This window comes from Macrosteles quadrilineatus, unplaced genomic scaffold, assembly GCF_028750875.1.
Source record: "Macrosteles quadrilineatus isolate MER2022 unplaced genomic scaffold, UCM_ALF_1.0 Scaffold_3__2_contigs__length_128488019, whole genome shotgun sequence".
Lineage (NCBI taxonomy): Eukaryota > Metazoa > Arthropoda > Insecta > Hemiptera > Cicadellidae > Macrosteles > Macrosteles quadrilineatus.
Genome location: NW_026542596.1, coordinates 1,147,458 through 1,173,917, shown reverse-complemented (window position 1 = coordinate 1,173,917; position 26,460 = coordinate 1,147,458). Strand labels below are relative to the sequence as shown.

The 26,460-nt window shown below is 35.1% G+C and overlaps 3 protein-coding genes across 3 annotated transcripts in view; 2 read left to right on the top strand and 1 right to left on the bottom strand.

The window, feature by feature from the left end:
• LOC128988888 (facilitated trehalose transporter Tret1-like) overlaps window positions 1-5,596 on the top strand; it is a 55,318-nt gene extending 49,722 nt beyond the window's left edge. Inside the window, exons 8-10 of the mRNA XM_054410639.1 lie at window positions 103-229; window positions 3,544-3,734; window positions 4,297-5,596. Coding sequence (XP_054266614.1) covers window positions 103-229; window positions 3,544-3,734; window positions 4,297-4,596 — 618 coding nt within the window. The 3' untranslated portion in view covers window positions 4,597-5,596. The remainder of the gene's footprint in view (window positions 1-102; window positions 230-3,543; window positions 3,735-4,296) is intronic.
• A 2-nt stretch (window positions 5,597-5,598) lies between these two features.
• LOC128988889 (uncharacterized) lies at window positions 5,599-12,197 on the bottom strand. The gene is made up of 2 exons (XM_054410640.1): window positions 12,002-12,197; window positions 5,599-6,350 (listed from the first exon to the last, which is right to left on the bottom strand). The coding sequence occupies exons 1-2, from the start codon at window positions 12,045-12,047 to the stop codon at window positions 5,668-5,670; spliced, it is 729 nt and encodes a 242-aa protein (XP_054266615.1). The 5' UTR covers window positions 12,048-12,197; the 3' UTR covers window positions 5,599-5,667.
• A 4,529-nt stretch (window positions 12,198-16,726) lies between these two features.
• The window catches only part of LOC128988411 (uncharacterized), a 36,894-nt gene continuing 27,160 nt past the window's right edge, over window positions 16,727-26,460 (top strand). Inside the window, exons 1-2 of the mRNA XM_054409675.1 lie at window positions 16,727-16,830; window positions 22,825-23,026. Coding sequence (XP_054265650.1) covers window positions 16,727-16,830; window positions 22,825-23,026 — 306 coding nt within the window. The remainder of the gene's footprint in view (window positions 16,831-22,824; window positions 23,027-26,460) is intronic.

Here is a 26,460-nt window from a genome sequence, read left to right as displayed (position 1 = left end):
ACAAAATAGTTTTTCAAAAATAATTTCTCTTATTGGTACTATAACTTTAATTCTGTCATTTATTTCTTTATTTTTTACTATTTCAAATGGGTTGTTTTCTAGGACTCTGGAGCAGATATGAACAAATACATGGCCACCATAGTGTTGGGTCTGGTCAGATTGGGTTTCACTGTCGTCTCTTGCATCATGATGCGACGATGTGGTCGACGGCCGCTCACATTCATCTCTAGTAAGTCTATGTGATATCTTATTTGGGTTCTTACTTCATATGCATTTTCCAATAGTTACATCCATGTGTGATAAAGCATAAGCAATAAATGTAAAATGATTATCCCCTTTATTGACTACAGATAGGCGTCATGAAATATTGTTCCCAAGACTTGTTAAATCAATTACTAACAGAAATGAATCTGGTTGATTAAATATTGCACACTATCTGTCTCTCTAAGAATTTAAGATGTCTGCTTTGGCTTATCTGATGAAAGTTAGATTTCATGAGAGATAAATAAAGATGAGATAATAAATAAAATCCTTGGTTCTACAGCAATCAACTTAATATTTGACGTTAGAGACCCAACAAAACATTGAACAAGAAGAGTTAGAAGATTCTATTATTTTCCCAAATACATCTAATATATATTGATAACTAGCAGAGTACCGTCCATCGTACAGGGTTAGCGTTAAGTATAAAATGCTTATTGAAGATATACTCCGTGCTTTGCGTTTACAATGGAAGAGGACACAGTTTAACAATGTACGGTATGCTATAGTATAGCACATCTACCATAGCCATAATGTTCTACCACTGCCTCCAAACAATAAAAAAACTGAAATTCTCATTTTTTACAGATTTTTTTGCTGGTTGGTTCAAATTAGTTTTTGTCATAAGTACAAAATACCCCCGCCGCAGAAAACCTGCAGACTAAGCGAATTTCCATTTGACTGATTGGATTTACACTGAAATGTCTACTTAAAAATATAACATTTTCCCCGATTTAAATAGAATTAGTCTAACAAGTACTTAGGTTTGCTGCATCAGGGAGGGTAAAACTGTTTTTTTTTTGTAAAATGCTAATAGTTAGTAAGAAATAAAAACATTTTCCAAATTTGATCAAAATATGTTCATAAACAAGCAAACTACAACAGTTTACTTATTCTCCATAAGAATAACATGGGAATTTTAAATTTAAAATTTTTTGGAATTTTCTCCGTAACCATTAGGCGCATAATAACGCTTCAATATACTAAATTATTTGTTTTTTTAAGCTCTACAAAATGGTTTGGAAAGAAATTGCTAAATTTTATGATTTTTGGGTCAAAAATGGGAAAAACCTATTTTTACCCCATAAAACCCCCCGTAAACCCCCGTTCCCATGATCCGATCATGCTGGATCGCAAACTCGTTCGAATAAACGTAGGTTTACACGTTTGTACCAAATTTCATCAAAATCGGATCATTTTTGCTCGAGTTATCGTGCTGACGGACACATATATATATATATATATGAATTTGAACGGATGGTGTTTTTGGCCTCTAGGGACCTCAAAACGAAAAAAAAAATCGGTCCCGCGTCCAGGTCTTACCATGAGTACTACGGTAATAGCTTATTCCCTATATGGGAAATTCGCTAAAAATTAATAGTGCTGCACCCTGTTGTTAAATCTTATAACTTGTTTAAATACTATTTAATATCATAGAACTAACTTGTGTAATTGAAATAGCTTTTATTCCTTTTAAATATGAATACTCATAAGGTTAACATGGGAAACTCCAGAGCCATTGGGGCGTAGCCCGAAAGGATTATTGAGATAAGAATGCGTATATATGTTAATCGGGAATGTGAGCTGTCTTCATACCAAATTTCAGACCAATACCATTTCAGTATTTTTCGCAATTACTTGTCACAAACATCCATCCATCCAAACTTTGTCACTTATTTGGAACCCTAAATGTAAAATTACTTCAACCATACACATGAATAAATTTCAAAGCAAACAATGTTTAATTTATGACCTAATTTTATTACCATAACTATGTACAACTATAGGTCGGCCGCTTAGAAAACGACCTCCTCCAGCATTGGTTTAGCATTAGCGCGCAGGTCGTTTTCTAAGCGGCCGAACTATAGTGTACATTTTGCTTGAAATCGAGCAATTGCAAAGAAGTAAAGTAGTTATTAAAAAACAAATAACTTATTTAAAAAATAATAAAAGTCATAATTTCCGATGAGTTTAAAAAGCTCAACTCATAGATTACGTACCGGTACCTAACAGTTCCATATTAATCAACATTTCTTGGGAATATTTTACCATTTTTCAAAAGCTGATCTGATTTTTAGTGTATTCTACAAATGTTCCCCACTTATAGCCCCATTTGGTTGTCCATGTTGATCTTCGTCAATGACAATGTAGTCTGCATGGTACCACCCATTGCCCCCAGTACAAATTTCAGTACAGTAATTTTTTTATAGCGATAACATTTTGTTTACATTACTTAATAACTACCTGATTTTCTTTATAACCTCTCTGTCACAATTTTATTTGCTTCAATTGGCATTAACTTGGCTAGTTACTGTTATAACGTAAATTAATTTTACTTGAAAAAAATGCAGAATTGAAAGGCCTGTTGTTTAGATGGTTTTTTGTTTCCCTTAGAGGTGAATAATAATGTGAATAATGCGAATCCTTCAATGAAAGTTTTATTAGTTTCTTGGATGTAGTCATATTCTTTTAAAATCACTTATCTTTTATGAAGACATATTTTTAATGTCCTTGCCACACCAGTTCAATTCAGCCTTAGAGGGTTTTCCTTTGGCAATAATCATAAAGTTAAGTCCATGTTTCCTACACAATAGTAGCACTTCGGGTAACATCCTTGTTCATTGTTTGTGGGGATCGTCATATTTTAGGTGTTCTTCATTATATAGGTTGATGACGATAGTAAATTTTTTTAAAATCTATTTCTTCTACTTAGTTCCTTAGTTGCGTTCTATGAGTTTCCTATATTTCCATGGTTAACACTCGGTTCTTTCAATGATTGCTCAAGAAATACAGTACCGGTACTATATCAATTTATTTTTCTTATTTGGTAAAACATCAAATTGTCCAGGCGTTCTCGATTTTTTACATTGTAGTATGTTTACGAATGTAAATTAAAATAGTAAATATTTTATTTCAACAAAATCAGTAAATGTATGCAATGTGTTTCATTGAATTGAAAAATCAATAACAGCAATTGAATTATACGGTTGATCAAAATGTAAACAATTATGTTCTTCCTAAGGATAACATGGGAACTTTTAAAGCCAATGGGGAAGAGGCCAAGGGACTTTTTCAAAAATGTAAGGTCACTGGTCAGTTTGCAAATCTATGCAACACGTTCTTTCCAATGAGACGTCAATGGATAAAATTGGTTAAGAAATGGCGGAAGAGTTCAACCGACAAATTTCGTTTTGGCGTATTAATTATATAGATACTGTAAAACTAGGGACAGTGGTCTTACTTACTTGGTTGATAAAATCTAATTTATTTATTCCTTGCCAGGTGTGTTCTGTGGCTTGTCAATGTTCGGCCTGGGCTACTACATGTTCCTTGCAGAAGGCTGGAAGGAAGAAGGCGCCACAGCCATCGCCGCATGGTTCCCACTTCTCAACCTGTTCATCTTCATGGCAGCATCCACCATTGGCTACCTGGTAGTTCCGTGGGTTATGATTGGAGAACTCTACCCTTCTAAGGTAACACATGATTATATGACATATACTATTAGTATTAGAATTTTCATTGTTTGTAAGAAATTGTCCTATTTAGCTATTAACTGTATATACATGCTCTGCTCCTGGGTGAGGCCGAGAGAATAGTTAAGAGGTTTTACTGTAGAAAACAGTTACACAGCCTCTATTAGATACAGAACTGTAGATTTTGTAACATTATTAAAAACTAAGGATATATCATAGACAAAAATAATTAAATATAGTCATTCAGCTGTGCTGCGGTTGCCATAGGTTCTGGCGCACACCACTGGGAGTGCTATGTAGCTACGGCCTACGCGCTTCGTAACTACACGGCGTTCCCAGCAGTGTGCGCCAGAACCTATGGTAGCCACTGCATGGCTGACAGTCTATATTTAATTCCTTTTGTCTATGGTTTTATCTTAAACTTATTGTGCCAATCCGCCTTACGACGTAACTACATGGCACTCCTAGCGGTGGGTGCCGGAAGCTTCCTTTGACAGTCTATATTTATTCTATTTGTCTGTGGTTTTATGTACAGAATATAAGACTTCTCTTTGTGTTGCAGGTACGTGGTATTATGGGAGGCATGACTACATTCGTGGGCCACTTCTGCGTGTTTGTGGTGGTCAAAACTTTCCCGTTCTTCCAGTCGCTGAGCAAGTACGGGACTTTCATGATGTACGGCACAGTTTCTCTCCTCGGCACAATCTACTTCTACCTCTACCTACCAGAAACCAAGGGACGTACGCTGCAAGAGATCGAGGAATACTTCTGTAGCAAGGACAAAGGAATGACTACCAATCCAACTAATAACAACAACAAACCTACGATTGTCAAGCCAAAAAAAGACGGATCATTGCCTTAAGTGCAACACATTGTGATATTTTGTATAGTTCTCTGCTTTGCGTCACATTTATGTGAATGGTTTTTAGAGGTTATATCTACCTTAATTGTGAAACATTGTTATCGATGACAGTATCGTAGACTGATGTTTGTTGTTGAGTTTTTACTGGTACGTAAAATATTGTGGCTCCTGGATTCTACTACAATGTAATAAACTGAATGAAATGTAAACATTTTTGTAATATAACTGAATATAAGTTTTTACACAAAAACTAATGTTTTGACAAGATTCAAGTTTTTAAGGTCAAAGTTAAGTGTGGATATTGTCATAGAGATATGCAGTTAATTTGTTTACTTACACTTTGTGAACAATGAACATTTGCCTCTTCATATGAAATGCTTATTGCCTGTGACATTAATTTTCCAAGTTTTTGTCTTATTTTTCATCATCTAAGTACTAACTTAATACACATTTTAACAAATAATAATAAATAAAAAAAGAGGTTGTGATTTTAAAATGAAAGCAATATGAAAATGGCATGGATAATAAATTCAAATCACAAATCACCATGTTAAAGTATACATACATACCGATTTTGATTAAAAAGCCATTTTATGTTTTGCCTAAGTTAACTACCATGTCAAAGTTAAATTTGGCTAAACAGTATTATGAGTCAATAAGTTAGTTTCATATCTGTAAATATTCTGCTTATATAGTATTAACAAGACTGATGACATATTACGTAGGATAATGAATTGTAAATATATTTATGTGTGATAATAGATAATGTTAGAACATATAATATTTTGTCTTGTAAGCTATTTTTATACTCATTAATGCATGTTTACCAACTTCTTGGATGTTAAATCTATCCGGGCTTTAATATTGTTTTGTAATATCTCGAGAAACATGATGCATACAAATGAAGATTCAAAAAATAACCAAAGCATGTGACAACCTACTTATACTATCAGTAGGCTTGAGATAGGATGATTATCAATCAAATAAATAAGTTTACACAAGGCAACACTGTTATACTTTATTTGCAACCCTAGTAAATTCTGACCACACTATAGTTTACACTGTAAAGTATTATGACTTTGGTAAGTTTTTCAAATAATCTTTAACATAAGGACTCATACTTGCTCTTCTTTTCTCGTCTGCCTTGGCTTCTTTTTCTTTTGCTTCTTTCTCTTCAATCAGCTGTTTAATGATGAACTCTGGGTAACGTACTCCATGCCAGTGTTTAGGTAGATCGACTACCTTTGACTTGGCAATTTTGTCAGCTGTATACTTGACTGGATCAAAGGCTTCAGCCAACTTGATTTTTTCGATTAGACCAGCTTGAAAGAGCTTCTCCTTTCGCATTTCCCTCCTTTGTCTTACTTTAGCCCACTCAAATTTCATCTTTTTTCTAAGCTTTTTCAACTTATGTTTCCTCATTTTTCTCCGTCTTATAACGATTAATCTCGCAGCTTGTTTTTCAAGCACTCCCGGTCTACTGGGATCTTCTACAGTTTTGTTGGGTGTTTGTTCTTCGTAACTTATCCTGTTCTGTATTTGTGGAAGTTGGATGTTCCATGGTACAGACGGTGGTGGCGGAGGTATTCTACTCTTGGCAGGGTCTCCTAGAGGAGGTGTTCTTATAGTGTTGATGTTCAAAGCTGCCAATGAAAGCTCAAGGTCTGATGCCAAAACTGGTAATTTTGCAGCACATTTCACATATGATTGATTCAACACATGTTTCCCAGAGATCAAATCATTCAGAATGAAACCTGAAACAAACGAAAGATTTAAGGGCTTGGAAAATACTTTTATATAATTTTAGGTATCTTGTGGAAGTAAGCTAGCAATGATACAGTAATACACAAATAGTCACTTTAACATGTTTCTCCTTCAATATTTCCAAGTGTATATTTTCTTGGCAATCCTTATTTTTTAAGGCAGACATGTTTATTTTCATTTTCATTTTCTTTTCTCTAGCCTAAATGAAATTCTTATACAAATTCTGACGATCAATTTTGTTATTTATAAGATTTTTTGAAAATTTTAAGAAGACATTTAATTTTTTTGTACTGTAGAGAACAGAAATATTATTGTGTTTGATTTTTTTGTCTTAGTCATAACACTTTGAAGGCTAATCTTGTGTACTGGATTCAGGTTTTATGAATTCAGCCTCAAAATCGCAATCGTATATGGTTTGTATTTGGTCAGTGGCGGTCCCAAGGGGGGGGGGCTACAGGGGCTAAAGCCCCCCCCCCTTTGGACCCTGGAAAAATAACTTTAAATGTACATTTTGTCCTTAAAACACGCAATGTCAAAACAAACATCAATGTAGTTTTTATCAAACTTAATAAGAGATAGCAGGGGTAGTAAATAAACTTTGTGGACAATAGCACAACGAATAAAACAATATTACGCTATGGAAAGTTGTACGCATCATCCAATTGTTACAGCAGTCAGCTGTTGACATAGGGCAAAGGCGAGCGCCAAGCGCGCGAGCGAGGACGGGGAAACAGCTGATTTCCTGATGTTCCAAAGTTAGTTGTCAAATTGTCTGCTAGCCACTAACTTTACACAGGCATTAATCAGCAATCAGAGGTAGCACCAGTAGGCTATATTGACTATATAAACACTAGTGTTAAAGTTTATTGTCAATACTATTACTGAATTCGATACTATACATATTGTGACAGATCTATGAAATGGAGAAAAACGTAAGGTTAAAAAACGTGTCTTCTTGCTTGCATGACATATATAACAGGTGAAATGGAAGGTTTTAGGACAATTGGGCACAGTTCTAGCCGTAAGAAATTACTTTATAAAGTCACCAAACGGCTTTTAGGAGATATGGCTTCAGGCTTGGTAGTCTACATTAGGCCTGGCCTATGTTTTGAAATTCATGAATGCAAGTTCGTCATAGTTTGATTTTTAAAATGTCTACTTGCTCATGACAAAGACAAATAACAGGTGAAATGGGAGGTTTTTGGACAGTTGGACACGGATATAGACATTAATAATAGCTTTAGAATGTCAGTAAACAGCTTTTAGGAGGATATGGCCGTAGCCTACAATATGTTTTGAGACTTATGAATGCAATCGTCATAGTTTTAAAAATGTCTACTTATTCATGACAAATAAATGGGGAAATGGGAGGTTTTGCACACATTTCTAGACGTTAAAACTGGCTGTAAAAAGTCACCCAACGGCTTTTAGGAGGATATGGCTGTAGTCTACAGTGTGTATTGAAATTAATGAATGCAATCATCATAGTTTAATTTTTAAAATGTCTATTTCTTCGTGACAAACAACAGGTGAAATGGGAGCTTATAGACAATTGGGCACGGTTTTAGGTGTTAAAAATGGCTTTAGAAAGTCACCAAACGGCTTTGAAAATTCCAAATTTTCCTGGGGGAGGACCCCCGTACCCCCCTGCATTATTGGTACACTTAAGTACTTTATTGGACACCCCCCAAGCCCCCCGGTAGCCCCCCTCCCCTTGACAAGGTCCTAGAACCGCCACTGTATTTGGTGTAACTACAATAACACATGGTGTTATTGAAAAACACAGTAATGTTGTTTTTAAACATTACATTATATTAAGTTGTGGAGTTATTCTTAATGTAACTTAATTTTTACATTAAGTTAAGTGAAAAGACACGAAGAACAAGAAACCCACTCATGTAAAATTGAAAGTGCATGAACTGCTTCAAAGTAAATGGTCAAACACTTTGTTAAAACAAGTAAAAAAAATAAAATACACCTCTTTGTGCTACTCAAAAGCGGGTAACCAACCTCCCTTCATGCAAAGCACATAGAAATTACATTAAGCTACATCAAATACTGCAATTTGTTTTTTGCAATTTTGAGTTATGGAAGGAATAGGGATACTAATTGGTGGCACAGAACCAATGGGGTTTACTCTCTATTTCCTAATTGTAGGCTAATAGAACAGCAAACGTTTATGTTACAGGACAACTATTACAGTGAGATAAATTATATTCATATAGGATACGATTTTCTATTTCTATTTGATATTTATGTATAACATGATATGACTGCTTAGAATCACAGTTCATACAACTTGTTCAAGACTTCCTAGAAAGAGTTCACAAATATTTCATTTCCTTTAACATTTCTTAACTTAAGTTAGTTTTATTACAGTAGATACACACCAATTTCCCAGGTAACATGAAATCATGACACTGTGTTTGAAAACTATTTTACGGTTCACACCATTTGGAATTACGCAGGTGGTTTTTAAAGTAAGGGCCGTTTTTCAGTATAAATCCGTAGTTTGTTTGTACGCATGACGAGACTCCTCGCCACTTAGTGACATAATTTGTTAACAGAATTACACCATTTGCTGCTCTGTTGTAGCTGACATGTATGCTTCACTGTGTGTTTTCAAAATTTGTTAAACTATCGAATCTTCCACCGTCTGTCAGACGAGGTCAGTATGCTTTTTACTACAAGAAACACATGCAATGCTGAATTGATATTTTGAAAACAAAAACATTAAAAAACTACTTCAACACTTTAGTATTATGAAGCTGAAATATAGTTGTAAATATAATCATTAAGTACCGGTAGCTATATAAACAGTTAAATATTAACATTGTAAACATCTCATTTTATGTACGTTTTAAGTTTATTTACTTTTCTTTTTAATAATTAAAATTTTGAGTCAGCTGTTTATGTTAAGTTTGAGTTTTTTCAACAGTAAGTTAGTTGATTCTGTTGTAAAAAAAGTCTCCTCTAATTCAAGAACAGCGAAACAAAAGAGCAATGCTACAGTCTTGGCCTATTGTGACAGCTGTAGAGCTAATTCATATGGAGCGTCTACGTAGTGCTAATGTTTGTCTATACACTACTTATCTGTTAAGGCAGTGACACACTATCGTTCTTTTCCCCGAACAAGACCCCGAACCCAGAAGGGAGAAGGGAGAAGGGAGGTCGAAGGGAGCATGTTCGATAGTGTGTCAGGGGTCCGTACACCGATCCAGACATCAGGCCGAGCAGGGAGACGAGCGCTCTGGAGGCGGTTTTTTGGTGAAAGATCAAAGAAAAGATCGGTCCGATGTACGGAGTGATGTACAATAGTGTGTCACGGTACATTTTTGCCCCGTACGCCGTCGCGAGTGCGCGCCGAGCGGCCGCCTGTGCTAGCGTTGAGTTATAATTTAATATGGCAATTAGACCCTTTAATCGGTAAAATAAATAAATGTTGGGTAATATGTTGCCGTTATATATTATGATCATTTAAGATGTAATGTTGTGGTTTGTTTGGTCAAGGTTTAAAATGTAGAAACCGTTAAATCAATTATATCAATAATATTAAAGTAAATTAAGTAATTGATGTTGTCTTAAATTCTTTCAAAATTAATATAAACATTAATATTATTAAAGGCAATTAAAATGATCATTCTGTAACGTTATTTCAGTGAATAAAACCAATAAAAATCAATACATATAACTAAGCATCCTTTCTAGAATATTTTATTTTTGCGACAAGTTTTCAAAAAGCGACTTTTAACGCGCTCTCACTCGCACACACTCTCCATCTCTCTCTAAACTCCCTTTTGCCGCGCTTGGTAGAATTTGTCTGGTCTTGGTCTTGTTCGGGGAAATGTTCGGAGTGAAATTTTGCTGATATTTATCTCCCATCTCCCTTCTCACTGCTCGGTTCGGGGTGTTGATCGGGGAAAAGAACGATAGTGTGTCACCGCCTTTAGATATACTGTTACTACTACATGGCAACAAAAGCAGCATAAGCCGGTTGGGTGCGGGCTTGTATCAGAGGAGGCTATGAATGTTATGGTGGATCCCATTAGCATAATGTCAACAATTTTAATTGTTGTGGACTTGAATTTTTATTTCTTTAGCCTATTCAATCCTTCCCAATGTTTTCAAAATCACCGGCCTTAGTAAGTTTGCATTGAAATAGACTCAGCTGTTATTATGTTGTGCTGAAACAAAGCAAAGAGCTTCCCTTTCTGCACAATTGTCTTTTTATATTCTCCCCCTATACCATGGTAGGCTAAATGTATTTACTGATATTATATTTAAATTTTACTAGCTGGCCAGAAAGACATTGTCCTGTTCTAATGTCGTTTCATGTCCAATGCTCGTTCATTTTCAAAATGAGCTCGTTCACATGGCTCAATCACGTCCTGGTTGAAGTTCGTTTGCTACACTCACTCACCTTTAGGTTGGAGCTTGTTCGCTACGCTATGCTCAATGCTATTGAACATCACAGAATCAAATTGTATAGTTAAACCAGCTGTTAAGATTCTTCAATTCCATTTAAATATGAGTACCGTACTCATAAGGTTAACACGGGAAACTCCAGAGCCACTGGGGCGGAGCCCTTTTGACGGATCTGCACCAAACTTCAGACAAACCATCCTCAAATAATACTTAATAATGCCTGAAAGTTTCATTACAATCTGTCAAGCGGTTTCGGAGTCCATAAAGGGCAAACAAACAAACAAACATACATAGCCTACGTTGGGTTTTATATAGGCCTAGCCTACATAGGATTTGACATATTTTGCAATTTCACACCAACGTTATATAATATGTACGGTAATGAGGTTCTTTTTATTTTATGTTAATTTTTAACGTTTTATTTTCAGTTAGGCCTAAAACACCCGTTAGATATCAATGTTAAATAAACCTTATAAGTAAAAACAATAGGCTACCGGTAAATCATTTTTCTAAATTGTGTTCTTTGTTGTTAGAATGTTTTTTGCGCAGCTAGCATTTCCCCCCTTCTTTTAAATTATTTTTCTTATCAATGTTAAAACATTGATGTTTGGGACTCGGGATTTTTATGCCATCGATTTCTTTTGATCGATAGGCCTACATCAATGTATCTAAACATCAATGTTTTGAGAAATTTTGCCATCACTAGCTGCTGGTTCGTTTGAGTAAATGTAGGTTTACACGCTTAAACCAAATTTCAACAAAATTGGATCAGTTTTGCTCGAGTTATCACGCTTACACAGACATGTAGAAATAAACATATAGGCCTATGTAGCTTATAACTCATAGGGGGCTATGGATTTGTACGAATGGTGTTTTTGGACTCTGGGGACCTCAAAACGAAAAAGTAAATCGGTCCCAGGTTTAGGTCTTACTATGAGACCTGCGGTAATAGCTAATTCCCTGTATGGGAAATTCGCTAAAATGACTGTTCTTAACTAAACCTAGCCTAACCTTAACCAAACTGCCGAATAACCGTGTGAGTGAATTTAGGACGTTAACTTAAGTGCAGCGTGCAGCCATTTCATCATCCTTATTGATTTGTTTAAGACATGTGAATAGTTACATTACAACCAATGTTATATGTCTGTTTATGTATTTATTTGTCTAGAATTTGTAGACAAAAATAAGCATAGGCTTGACTTAGAATTGAGCTAACCTTTTACTTGTGGTCGAAGGAAAAACTGTCGCACTCTCAAGGACATTTTACTCGATCAGATTGAACCAATATTCTTAAAAAAGCATATTTAAGCCGCATGAATAACAACTATTTAAATATAAAGACTTAAAACAATTAAATCAGTATGGGTTTCCATTCAACTACTTCTCATTTCTCATCTCAATAAGTCATTGGTCTTTTTCTTTTCACCGTCGTGAAGAGAAGACAGCTAATGCCAGCTGATCGAGTGAACAGCTGAGCAGCTGAGCTATCGGATCGGCTTTTCGGCTAAGGAGAAATTCGACGAGACCGTACCGACAGACCGCCACCGCCCACCACCGCGTCATGCAGAACGCATCATAGAATTGCATAGCCGAACTGTTCGTGGGAAATTGTTATCTATATCACTGTCGCTGTCAAAACGTGTCGTTTGTAGGTTAAATTTAAATTAATTTAACTGTCATAACCTAACCAAACTTGCTGATAACGAAAATTTCGAATGAAGGTTTACCTCATTGCAGCATAGTGTTACAGTAAATATAACACTAAATAATTGTCCATTGTTTCACAGTGTTACACTTTGTGTAACACCATATATTTTATTTTTTTCCACCCAGACACACAGCGCTACTACTTCGGAACTGTTCCCCTGTAGTTCAACACATCACCACTAGATAGGGTATGTGGGTATTTGAGGGAAACCTAGATTCAAGATTCAAGATTTTTTTATTCCAACATATTTTTTACAAAACAATGTTACAAATACAAAATATTACAATGTATTTCTAAATTAACATTAAAAATTTAATTTTAGAACTAGAACTAAATTAAATCATTTACAATAACAAAACAAAAATACAATTCAAACAAATAAGAACAAATATGTGGTTAGGTATCTCATGAAATTAATCGTGTTGAGAATATGAGATACCATCTCACTCAAAGACAGAGTAGTGCTGCCACTCCCTAACTAACATAATATGACTATTAGATAAAATAAAATAAAAAAATAAAAAAATTAAGAAAACATAGTTGAGTGCTTTGTAATACTCGCTAAATATTTAAATTTAAAAAACCACTAATAAGGGTACCTAATTAGTTAACAAAATTTAAACCTTTTAAATAGTTTTATTTGTTATACAAAGAAATAAAATGGTTACAACTTTTGAAAAACTCAAAAAGTTTTGACCCAGATACACAGAACTGTAAATGCTCGATACGGGAACCCCTTGTGGTACGATAGATGTCAATAATGTAGTCAAGCTCTTGCTAGACTTTGAAAAGTGTGTCTAGGTCTATTGTTGCGATAGCATTGGTAATCCGTTGCTGGATCTCGAGTATGCTATCTGATAATGGTGGTGTGTACGCCTTATCTTTGATGTATCCCCACAAGAAAAAAATCAGGGGGTGATGTCCGGAGATCTTGTAGGCCAGTAGGCCAGTTCAGGGGTGTGTCATTATTCGGACCACCGAGCTCGTTCCATATCTCAGGCAGGCAGCACATTAGCACATTGTTAAGTTCAGCCCTACTACAAGTAACATTCAAATGCAGCCATTTCTCTTAAATTTCAAGTGTCACTTGCCAATATAGTGGTTACTAGGAGGATAATCGTTAAACCTGGTTCTAAAGTGTCGTTGCCCACTAATAACAGATTTGTTAATGTAATATTCCAACTGGCGAAAAGCTTTCCTGCCTTCAAATTCAGCCATTACACAACACTTACAACAATTGACTTGACAAACAGCTGATATGCACCCAAACCAATGTAAATGAAACTTTGCGAGTTTTTCTTTCCAATTGTACCAACTAAAATAGTCTTGAAACAAATTAACCCAGTAATATTTATAATCAAAATCAGGAACATCATTTGTAATAACCCTGTATATATATATATAGGTAGTTTTAGTAGTTTTAGTAGATTTATACGTCCGATTTATACGTAGATTTATTACATACGTCCGTTAACGTGATAACTTGAGTAATTTTTGTCCGATTTAGATGAAATTTGGTTTGAGTGTGTAAGGCGGGATAAACTTGAATGTTGAATGAGTTCGCGAACCGGCATGATCGGACCATGGTAACAGGGTTTTACGCGGGTTTTTATTAGGTAAAAATATGGTTTTCTCATTTTTTTACACAAAAAAACAATTTCTTCCTAGACCATTTTAAAGAGCTTAAAAAAGAAATTAATTAGTATTTCTTTTATTTATTTTTTTTTTAAGGTGACCTCTTTTAACCTTGCATTTGCCCGTCCACATAGACTATAGATCTGTGCGTGGAACGTATCCAGCAAAGCAAGGGGTGAGCCGGTTTGGTACAGTACGAAGGTGAACAGTACTGATAAAAATGTTTGCGGCAGTGACCAGGATCCGAACCCACGACATCAAAGTCCGTGACGCTACCGACTGAGCCACCGACTCACCAAAGTGTTTTTTTATACCGAAGTGTTTTTGCACGGTTATTTTACCTACGGAGAAAAATTCCAAAAATTGCTAATTTAAAATTCCCACGTAATTCTTATGGAGAATATTGTAAAACTAGCAACAGAGCCCGTTGTGGTTAAATACAACGGTCTCTAGTAAGTATTTCTTGAAAATGCTTAATAAAGGCAGCCAAAAGCTGGCTACAAATAGAAACTTGAAAAAGCAGTTTTTAATGTATTTTTGTTATTTTTACTTTTTTTCACAAATACTAAATAAAATCATACTTTCATAATTATTTGCAAATCTACATGAATTAGACTTTCCAATGACCCATTAATTAACAAAATCGGTCCAGTAGAAGTCTAGATTTTATAGTCGTACAAAGCAGAAATATCCCTAACTCAGTATTTTCTCATTACTATAAATTCAGAGGTTACTTAGCTGTTTTGCAAATAACTTTTAAATGTTGAGGAAATTGACCAAAGTGGAAGGTGATATTCTGAAAGAATATATAATTTCCTACAAATTGGTACCACGCACTGCTTGGAAATATTCAAAATAAGAAGCCAAAAGTTGCATCAAAATAAAAAGTGTGAAAAACACCATTTTCAATGTATTTCTTATGGAAAACTTGTTGTTTTTTTAATTTTTTGCCATAAATCATAACAAAACCAAAATTTCATTATTATTTGCAAATCTACACGAAATAAGCTTTCCAACGACCCAATAATTAATAAAATCTGTCCAGTAGAACTCTAGATTTAGTTGTACAAAGATTTTTAAAACTGAATTATATACAGTATAGAATAGATGTTGAAGTTTGCTTGTTTGTGGAAATATTTTGATAAAACTCCCAACTCGGCAAATTTTATCAATTCCGCAAATAGAAATTCGCTTAGTCTGCAGATTTGCTGAGGCGGGGCTATTTTTACAATTTCGCTTGAGAAATTTCTGTTTCTGACTCAAGTTTTCAGGTGTTTTAAATACATAACACACAAAAGAACACTTACAAAAGCTTTATAAATTTATTTGATGATAGCTTTAGGCCACACAAGAGGTTTAAACATTAACTTTGGCTTACATACATGGCTTTTTCCTTTTGTTAAAAACAACAATTTGACTTTGTCTATTACATTTTCTAAAAATGTTTTCTGACTCACTTGTCGGTGCTTACAATAAAGATTCAGATTCTTGGGTTAGCCATCAAAATTTTGGAATACCTAATACAGCAACAAACCATTTGTATTAAACATGCATGTACAAGATATACGTCCCGACACAGTTATCCAACCATCGTTTTAAATATGTGTGCTTTACGGGATAAAAACTACATTTTAAACAATACCGGTATGTCAACGAGTGGTCGATTTCTTATGATTTGATAAACCGATCTTAACTAAAACAAAATTACCTATTCATAAACATTACCTACAGAATCAAATTGTTTAGTTGAACCAGCAGCTGTTAAGATTCTTTGATTCCATTTATATATGAGTACTCATAAGGTAAACATGGGAAACTCCAGAGCCACTGGGGTGGAGCCCTTTTGACGGATCTGCACCAAACTTCACACAAACCATCCTCAAATAATGCTTAATAATGCCTGAAAGTTTCATTACAATCTGTCAAGCGGTTTCGGAGTCCATAAAGGACAAACAAACAAACATGCATACAAATAAACAAACACACATTGGATTATATATATATATATATAGACTGATGAAAAAAGGTAATGATTTCAAAATGTGTTCACAAAACTAGTTTGCTAAAGGAAAATGATAACGTACTCAAACTGGAAAATGGATTAATTTTAAAAAGTGTACACACTCCCAACAATACAGTGGGTTATTAGGTTAGCCGTGATAATATGTTGTACACACATATTCGAGTCATTTGGTAAAACTAACTATCCTGATGAATGAAAATTATTAAAAAAATTATTAACCAAGCAGAACTTTGTCATACGATAAGGAAATACGATAAGTTATCCAACAACGATATTCAAGAAAAAGGTAAACAGGTCGTAACTGTTTCAGGTCAATCACTTTTGTTCGAAGCTCTTGCGAACCTGAGCCTATGAGCCTAAACAAAAGCGTTCAAGGTCCAATTTTTGGACAAAAGACCCTTCGTCCCCTTCTCTAACTCGCTCACCCACTCACCCTGCCTCTCTCTAGCACGTCAATACAAAGGCGAGGGGTGGTTTAGTTCGTCACTCTGCCACTCGGCTGGTAGAAGCGCCACCATCGACCACCCCGTCAGGCGCCTGAGTCGAGTCAATACACAAGCAGACGGTAGCTTGTCATGGTCAAGTACGGGAATAAGTGCGAATATTTCGGCTGCGGTCGCTGGTCTCAGGTCGACAGACATCTATCATTCTTCCGGTTTCCTGCGAAAAGTGAGAAAAGGTAAAATTTAATTCGAGTTGTAGCGGTGGTTGTGAAACACGTGGTTGAGGTTGTTTAGCTTTCATGATAGTTAAACATTAGGATAGCATGTTTTGAATGTCTAGTGTTGTTTTGTAGCGTATTTATTGGTAGGTAGTTTTGAAATAGGTTTAAATACCATTTTAAACAGCATTCTTTAAAATCAACGAGTTTAGTTAGGTAGGCCTACTTATACTAAAACAAATTAGTTCTTTATCTTCGTTCAAGATTACGTTAATAAAATTTCAAACTGTACGTTCAGAATCCAAACGACCTATCGTGAGTGCACCAGTAAATGACAGTTTCGTATTAAAAATACCCCCACCACAGCAACCCTGCAGACTAAGCGAATTTCCATTTACCTGATTGAATTTTCAATTATAAATCTATTTAAATAACATTAGGTTTAATAAGTAGGCTACCTAGGATTGCTGCTACAGTGAGGGTAATGAATGAAGTATGTTTTTGGCAAAATATTAAAAGCTTGGTATACAAAAATAGATTTACCAGGTTTGATCAAAATACATCCATAAACAAGCAGACTACAACAGTTTAACTTATTCTCTACTACATAATATAAGGAATAACATGGGAATTTTGTAAAACTTGTTGAATATTTTCCTTAACCGAAACCCATAAAAAAAAACACTTCATTATACTGAATTATTTGTTTTTAAGCTCTTTAAAATGGTTTAAAGAAAAGTTGGGAAATTTTATGTTTTGAGGGTCAAAATGAGAAAACTCAATTTTCACCCCATAAAACCCCCATCTAAACCCCCTTTCCCATAGTCCGATCCGGAGCACATGAAAAGAGCCCGAAATTTTAATCCCCAAAAAGGTTCACTAATCTTAAGCATGGAAAGAGCCCGGGTCTCCACAGGTACCTGACGAGGAGGACGCTGACTATAAATTGTGTGTACCTATATAGTGTATATATAGTAGTGTTTTAGTAAATAGTGTTCTGTTTGGTTGGGTTAGGTTAAGTTAGGTTAGGTTAGGTTAGGTTAGGTAAGGTTAGGCTAGGTTAGGTTAGGTTAGGTAAACAGACTATATCTTTTAGTAATGTAAATATCTTTGAATAATATATATTTTATTAATGTATATTTTAACAGTGTATCTTTTAACATTGTAAATAATTTCATGTATTTTAACTGCACTATTGGATCTTCTCCTTTGAAGACCCGTTGTGAAAGTTCTAGAAAGAGACCGGGCTCTTTTCGCACCGTCCTGGGTGGGACCTTGGAGGTCCAGGCGCTTTTCAAGCGTCTGCCTGAGTTTTTGGGCTCTTTTCATGTGCGCCCGTCCGATCATGCTGGTTCCTCATTTCCTCATTCCTCTTTATCCCGTCTTACACCTTTAAGCCAAATTTCATCAAAATGGGGAAAACAAAAAAATATAAGTTATCGCGTTTACCGACGTATAATATATATTTTTTTAACGACTAGTGTTTTTGACCTCTAGAGACATCGAAATGAAAAAGCACATTGGTCCCGAGCCCACGCCTTATCATGCCACCACGGTTATAGCTACTTCCCTATGGGAAATTCGCTAAAAACATATTTAACTTTTTGTTTTGTCTAGTCCATCCCAAACGGAAACTGTGTTAAAAACATTCTAAACCATCGTTGACACTATTCCACAAATTGATTGACTCACTAGTTATAAGCATTGACTATACATACAGGGTGTCCATAAAAAACGTCAGGACTTTGGGAAATGAATCCCCATACTAAAAGGAAGAAAACAGTTTGTGGGAAGGTATGTCCGAAAATGCATATTTACCCAGATATCCGCCATTTTTTTTTATACAAAAATATTTTTATCTGTGAAGTTTTTTATTCGATGATTATGATATTTGGTAAACATGTTAACATACACAATATCTATAATAGAAAAAATAACAAAGTTGAGCCGATTGTAAATTTCAAAATGTTTTTTTTTAATGCCTTTTTTTAAACTTAAATACTGTAACTCAAAAACGGCTAATTCTATAAAAAATGTCTAGAATACTTTTTTTAGCATTTTTAATTTCCTATCAAACAATACCAAGATCAAAAAGATCGGACCAAAGATAACTGAAATATAACGTTTTTTTATGTAAAAATAAGGCAAAGTTAGTCGGTCTCGGGGAACCCTTAATTTTTGCCTTATTTTTACACAAAAACCGTTATATTTCAGTTATCTTTTGTCCGATCTTTTTGATCTTGGTATTGTTTGATAAGAAATTAAAAATGCAAAAAAATGTATTCTTGACATTTTTCATAGAATTAGCCGCCATTTTGAACTTTACAATCGGACCAACTTTGTTATTTTTTCTATTACCATTGTGTATGTTAACATGTTTACCAAATATCATAATCTTTGTTATTTTGTCTGTTATGTTTATTTTATCTTTGTTATTTTTTCTATTATGGGTATTGTGTATGTTAACATGTTTACCAAATTTCATAATTATCGAATAAAAAACTTCACAGATAAAAATATTTTTGTGTAAAAAAAATGGCGGATATCTGGGTAAATATGCATTTTCGGACATACCTTCCCATACACTTTTTTCTTCCTTTTAGTATAGGGATTCATTTCCCAAAGTCCTGAAACGTTTTTATGGACACCCTGTATACCTACAGTACCTAACTGTAGGTATATATAGTCAATGTTATAGGCCTATAAGCAAGATTATCTAGGATTTCTAAATAGTTTCTGCAGAAGTTTTACCGTTAATTAGACAGTTTCTGGTTATTTTAGGAACTTCCAGCTCCAAAATTGCTGTATCACGGAGTTTGGGTGATAAATCACGGAATTAAGAAATGGTAGGAATTAGAGCATCAGTGATTTTCTCGTGAGGTCCTGCCACTGGCAGCGAATTCACGATAGTGCTCTGTGTTGCTAACTCAGTAGATGAGGATTTTCTATACTACATCAATAGTGTTGAATGTACTGTGTCAAGAACTCGACTCGTCTGTTATCTCAAAAGTGTGCATCACAAGAGATAGCAATGTCATTTTGGGAATTCGATATTTTCAGACAAAGCGCACTTTGTTTTTGCCTACACTGGAACTGGTTTATTGTTAACTATTGGTCCAATCATTGGTAAAGTCAAAAGATCAATCGTTTACAGTATTTTTATGTAGGCCTACGTCAAATAAATACATTCAAATAGGCCTATAGACAAACATAACCATTAGTTGTACAGTTGTTGGGCCAAAAATTATATTGTTGCATTATTGTAATTTCGACAAATATGGGTTTATTTGGGTTTCGTGCAAAACACACACAGTAAATTACTGTATATTATTTTGATTTGATTTAAAAAATCGACATTGGGAATTTAGAGTTTTGCGGAGTTTATAATGGAAAGCATAGAACATCGTGAAAAATAAATAACTGCAAAAAGGATATAAAACATGGAGGCATTTAAATTTAAATCTGGCAACTCTCCTTTGGATTTTTTGCGCATTTTTCCATGAAATAAAAACTTGAGTAACAATGCTGATTTAAATTATTTCTGTTTTTGACATTGGTATGATTCATTCTTACTGCAGTAAGCCGTAAATATAATAAAATTAAGTTGAAATTATGACTTTTAAAGTGATAACTTTTTTTAAAGTGATGAAATAGAAATTAACTCATAACTCGTTTATTGAACCAAAATAACAAATACAAAATTTGCATTGGTCATGTCAATTATAGAACTAAAATTAAAATAAACAATAGACAATGTTGCTTCAATGAAACAATACCAATTACTTCTTCAAAAAAAAATAAAAAATAAATAAATAAAAAATAATAACAAATAATAATCTGCCTAAGTTTAGTTTGTCTTTTCCATGAGTATACTTATGTTTATAGGCTTACATAAATGGGAAGACAAATGATATTCCAGAATACATTCAAACATTAAAAAGGTTTATTATTTTTCAATATACAGGTTACAAAAAATATAAGTAAAAACAAGGTGGTTTGGGTTTACAACTAAAAATCAACTAAAAATATGAAAAAGTAACTATAATGATTCAAATAGTAAAAACCCTTGCTTAATAGTTTATTTCATAACAAGAGTAGAATAATTCGAGTCATTACTTATTTGAGTATGGTCGAGAATATGTAGCCTAATGACAGAGCACCAAACAATGCTCCGTGGTCATGATCTACTTTCAATCGGGTTTTAAACGTTACTTTTCGCTACACTACAAAGACCTATTATTTTCATAATTAAAACAAACGTTGGATATTTCTTTGTTACAGTTAGGAACATTACAAAAGTTATAGCATTTTTAGTTCAAGCCTTCAATTTAAATATTTACTTTAGTTGTACGTTTTTTGTTTTTGAACATTGAAACAGTTGACAAACAAACAAAAAATATCCAAAGCCTGTTTTAACATAACTAGCGTTATTACATAATTAGCGCTTGTAGTGTAGCGAAAAGTAATATTCAAAAAACGAGTGAAAGGAGGGTCTATACATATTCTCACTTCACTATTATTTCATGTAGAATTTCTTAATATTCTCTTTTGTAATGCATCTTCTAATATAAGTTCATCAGTAGATAATCACGAGAGGTAGCTTCTTCGACAGCATAGCATTGTTGTAGCATATTGCAAAACTGGCCGGTAAATGTACCGTATTTAAGCCACAGAAAACATACAACGGTTACGGTAATAGTAATAGTATGTTTTCTGTGCTTAAGCTTAATCAACGGTCCCTGGTCGCTCTATGTAAACAACGATTTTTTGGTCCAAAAGAGTACATAAAGAAGTGGTGCTAATTGTAGAGTGTGGCGAAAAAGTCATTTTCGGAGTGAGGTTTGTGAGTGTGGATGTTTTAAAGCGCAACAATCGCATAACAGAGCTATTCTTCGACTGTGTTTTTTTCCATCTAGATCTAATTATTTTCACCTGATTCTATAGTTTTCTTTTTTGAAATTTGTATTCTTTATTTGAATGAGGATTTTCCTATAAAATTATAGTAGTTTTTGATCGCCGGAATTGTAAATTAGCAAAACTGGCGTCACTATGACGTAACCTGAGCGTTTTTAAGTTTGTTCTCGGGTGGAATTTTACCCCCCTCTCTCTAGATATAGGAGTTTAATAAAAATAGACAAAGCTTGATAGATTAGATTGGCAATAACAATAGATAAGGTTTCAGAAAACTGTAGATGCACAGCCCGTAAAATTAATTTATTCAACTCGTGTTGTGTAACTCAAAAGTTAGTGGGCGTGATTTAAACACCCCTTAGCTGAGACGTCAGTTTTGCTCGTGTCTTAGGAAGTCCTGATATACGATAATGCTATATTTCAAAGTGGTGCTCGGTTGACCTGTCAGCTTTCTGTACCCATTGGCAGGAGGGTCATAGGGCCCCAGCTCTAATGAGGGGTAGATCTGGGGCCCTCTGACTTACAACGAAGTGTGTCCCATTGAAATGTAAGGCACTTACACTACATAGGAAAGGACACGGACAGGAAAGATTCTGATGAATGCTTTCTTTTTTCAAATAGAGGCTGCTACACTATACTGTATGTAGACAGAACCCAAAACGACAAAGTACGAAACTTGCAGAGTTTGGTGATTCTTCTGGCCTCAAAGTTCATACAATAAGAAAAATATATCGTCTTGTAATAAAAAGGTCGCCGATTCGATCCAGGGAAAATTAGAACTTTTTGATCGTTTGATACTTGACACTTCTGTTTTGACTTCTGTATTGGGCTTTTAATAAAGAGTTCCGTCTAAGGAACGAGCTAGTCAACCTATTAACAAAGCTAAAACCTTATTCATAACACTCAACCTCCACTCGCACCACGTTGAAATACGCAACCTGTTGCATCGGCGCTGTAAGAATAAAATCTTAAAAAAACATGAGAAATAAAAACATGCCCAAAATAGTTGAGTTTGTTGTCGGAGGAATCTCCAAGGCCGAAAGTATAGAAATGTCAATCAAAGAATTACTGGCTGGTTTAGTTTCTCTTGTTAATTTCCAGATGTCGAGACTGGGCGCTGCTGATGAACAGGCCAGACCTGCTGAAGTTGCCGGTAGAGAAGCTGCGCACGAGGTATGTTTGCGCTCGTCACTTCCCGCCACACGCCTTCATGAACGATCTGCGCAACCGCAAGACACACGACGCAACGCCGCTACCCTACTGCGCACCTGGCCAACCCACCCTGCCAAGAATCCCTTATGTGGTGAGTACTGTATGTCATTTATATGTAATAACTGCTAATCATGTTGTGCTTACGATGGACGCTAATTGTATTTTGAAAATAATAGCCAAAACCTACATTCGTGTTCATATTAAATACGGGACGAAGTTAGTGGCTGGCTTAATATACATTTAATTAATTCATACTATTAATTTTTCAAATAGGTTTTTTATGTTAGTATAAGGGCGTTATGGTGAAAATCTATATTGTTAATACGCTACATGACGCTTAGTGAACAATGAGGTTTTTTTTAAGACCAAAATGTTCGTGTAGATTTGCAAACGGACCTTACATTTTTGAAAAAGTCCCTTGGGCTCTGTCCCAGTGGCTTTTGAAGATTCCATGTTATCCTTATAAAGAACTTATTTGTTTACATACGATCAGTTGCATAATGTAATTGCTGTTAATATTTTAGTTGCAATTTAAGGAAACGTCTGCTACAAACATTACTGACTTGGTTGAAATGAAATATTTACTATTTGAATTTGGGTTGGCGGTTGGCGTAAATATTATAATGGAGAAAGCGAGAAAACCCAGTCAATTTAATATATGTTAGGTACTAAGAAGAAAACTGAAATAACCCTGTGCTTTATTTCTTGAGCAATCATTGAAAAAGCCGAAATGCAAACTATGGAAACATACAAGAAAGACTTTGGCTATGAGTGGGAAACATTTGTAGAAAACAAGATCAGCTTTTGAAAAATGATTATATATTTAAAAGAAATTTGGATTATATCGAACTGTTAGGTACATAATCTTTGAGTCGACTTTTTAAAAAGTAATTTGGAAATTATGCCTGTTTATCGGTTTTAAAATAACGCCTGTAATACTTCGCAATCCCTCGAATTTGAACAACAGGTACACTAGATATGAATAATTATTGTTAATTGTCTGTCGGCTATATCCGTAAACTCATAAGCTATTTATAGACATGCATAAGAAGGCATTATTTATCTTTAGGAAGGGTTGGATTTTTACGGAAAATAACACCGTTTCAAGAGCATTCAAATTGCTTCCGAACGCCAACACTAAATTACTATATACTGAAAAAATATATATTGACTGCTCGACTAATCGTTTCTTTTTTCGAAAATAGAATAGCGTTTTCTTTCATCAAATCTGCGATGTTCCTACTTGAGGATGTCTGACCAAACTTACAATGGCAAATACCACATAGTCTTCAGATTATGCTTGTCATTGAAACGTTGGTTGACGGATAATGTTTTCGCGTCGTACTCGCATATTCCCTCCATCCAACCTTATCCCATTTTTGTTTCGTGTCCAACAGATTTAATCATTTTCGTGTTGCCCTACGTTACTCTTTGGCTGGCAGCAATATGTATGGAGTACAGTAAAAGTACTTTTACTTCATTTCATACAACTTGGACTGGCAGCGCCGCCTTACAAACAGATGCAGCCTCCGCAGCATCGGACGGTTAGTGGGTTGCCTTAGATATATTGTAGGAGTTCATGTTACTGTATTGCTAGGACGATATAGGCTTCACGTATTTATATTTTGGTTGTTTGTGTACGGTTTGGTTGTACATTATTGGTGTGGCATTGACTTGCAGATACCAAAATATACATTCTAACACATGGACCAGCTTATAGCCCATTCTATATTCAAATCGATGGTTCATTGAGCCCTTTTAAGGTGAGCTCCTTTATAAAATATGTTTCCTTTCCTAGGTTTGAGTGGGTTGACATTCCTAATGGCTTTATATCATAGATGCTTTAGTTTTTTAGTATTACACAAAAATGCTATAGTTGTAAACACTTTGACCACTCAGTTAAACTTGGTTTTAAAAGTTTATGGATTAGACATCGGCAGACACTCAATCCAACTACGTTCTTATTCTATCACCAGTACCGGCTACAACGTGAAAATGAGAATGAAATGTCTATCTATATACATAATCAATCAGAGCGACTTGTTCCCAATGGGGTCCTCTGCCACCACTGCAGCACGTGCAGTGTTATTTATAAGTTTTAAAGCTTTCGTTTCGTGTGTTTTTCGTGTTATGTCATGTGTCTGTGTTATTTGTACAGTCCAAAACTTCTGACAAGCTCCTCCGTGACCTGATTATATTGTGTTCCATCATCCCTCCGTCGGCAGCACGAAACAACTGTAGTCGCTGTACTATGGATGGTATATTGTGTTCCATCATCCCTCCGTCGGCAGCACGAAACAACTGTAGTCGCTGTACTATGGATGGTTTCGACAGTACATAACCACGCAATGGATCTCTCTTTATACAACTAAACGAATAATACAAAATCACGTTCGACTTATTACTTTATTTAAACAAAAATGTTGACTTTAGAACTCTAATACTTTAAGAACTAAAAGTTTATTCTAAAATCATATCATGAACTAAAATTCCCAATCCATACAACTTGTTCTGATAACAAAGAGCATCAAGCAAGTGGTGGGGGGAATATCAGAGAACTGCCAAGGTCGTGCGTATTGCCAACGTCACATCTCACACCTACCAGACACCAGCCGTTGTTCAGCTGCGGCAGCGCTATGTGTACGAGAGAGAGGAGTAGAACAAAATCCTCAAACCTTACGGCACTTTGCAGTTGGTATAACTGCTTCAGTAGAATGGAGGGGGGTTTCTACTTACGGTTACGGCATCCGCCTTCCGTAGCGTGGTGGTGGCACCAGCTTGGCACTCGACATTGCCAATAAGTGCCATCGCCTGAAAGTTTCGATAAATACGGATTCGCACCAGAGCGCGTAAGAAACGTATCACACGGTTTTTAAATTCAGTTGATAAAATGGTTATATCGTGTGTCGCCATCAACTGCACCAACCGACAAACTAAGGATGGCCCGTCGTTTCATGTGTAAGTACTCAATTTTCATTTTTAGTTCTAGTTTAGTTTTACAGAGAATTAAAAAAATTGGAAAAATGTTAGATGCAATTTCATTTACAAAAGTTTGGCGGATCCAGAAATCTGTGTTTTGCTAGGAGGGGGGCGGACAAGACATATTGGTATGGAAGGGGAGTACGGAATATCCCTTTCACCGAAGAAAATAAGGGTAGGGGGGGGGGGGTAGGAGGGTAGAAGTTTTCTACAGAAATGTTATGAGCGGAAAAAAAACTGAATATTAACCAACCTTTGCAAAATGTTAATTATCTCAACGCTTCCATATTAAATGTTTAGTAAGCCATGTATAATGAATAATCCTACTAATATTATAAATGAGAAAGTTTGGATGTATGGATGTATGGATGTATGTTTGTGACAAGTGAACGCGAAAAATACTGGTCGGATTGGGCTGAAATTTGGCATGATGATAGCTCACATACCCGATTAACATATAGGCATATTCTTATTTCAAAAATCCTTTCGGGCTCCGCCCCAGTGGCTCTGCAGTTTCCCATGTTAACCTTATGAGAAATGGAATTA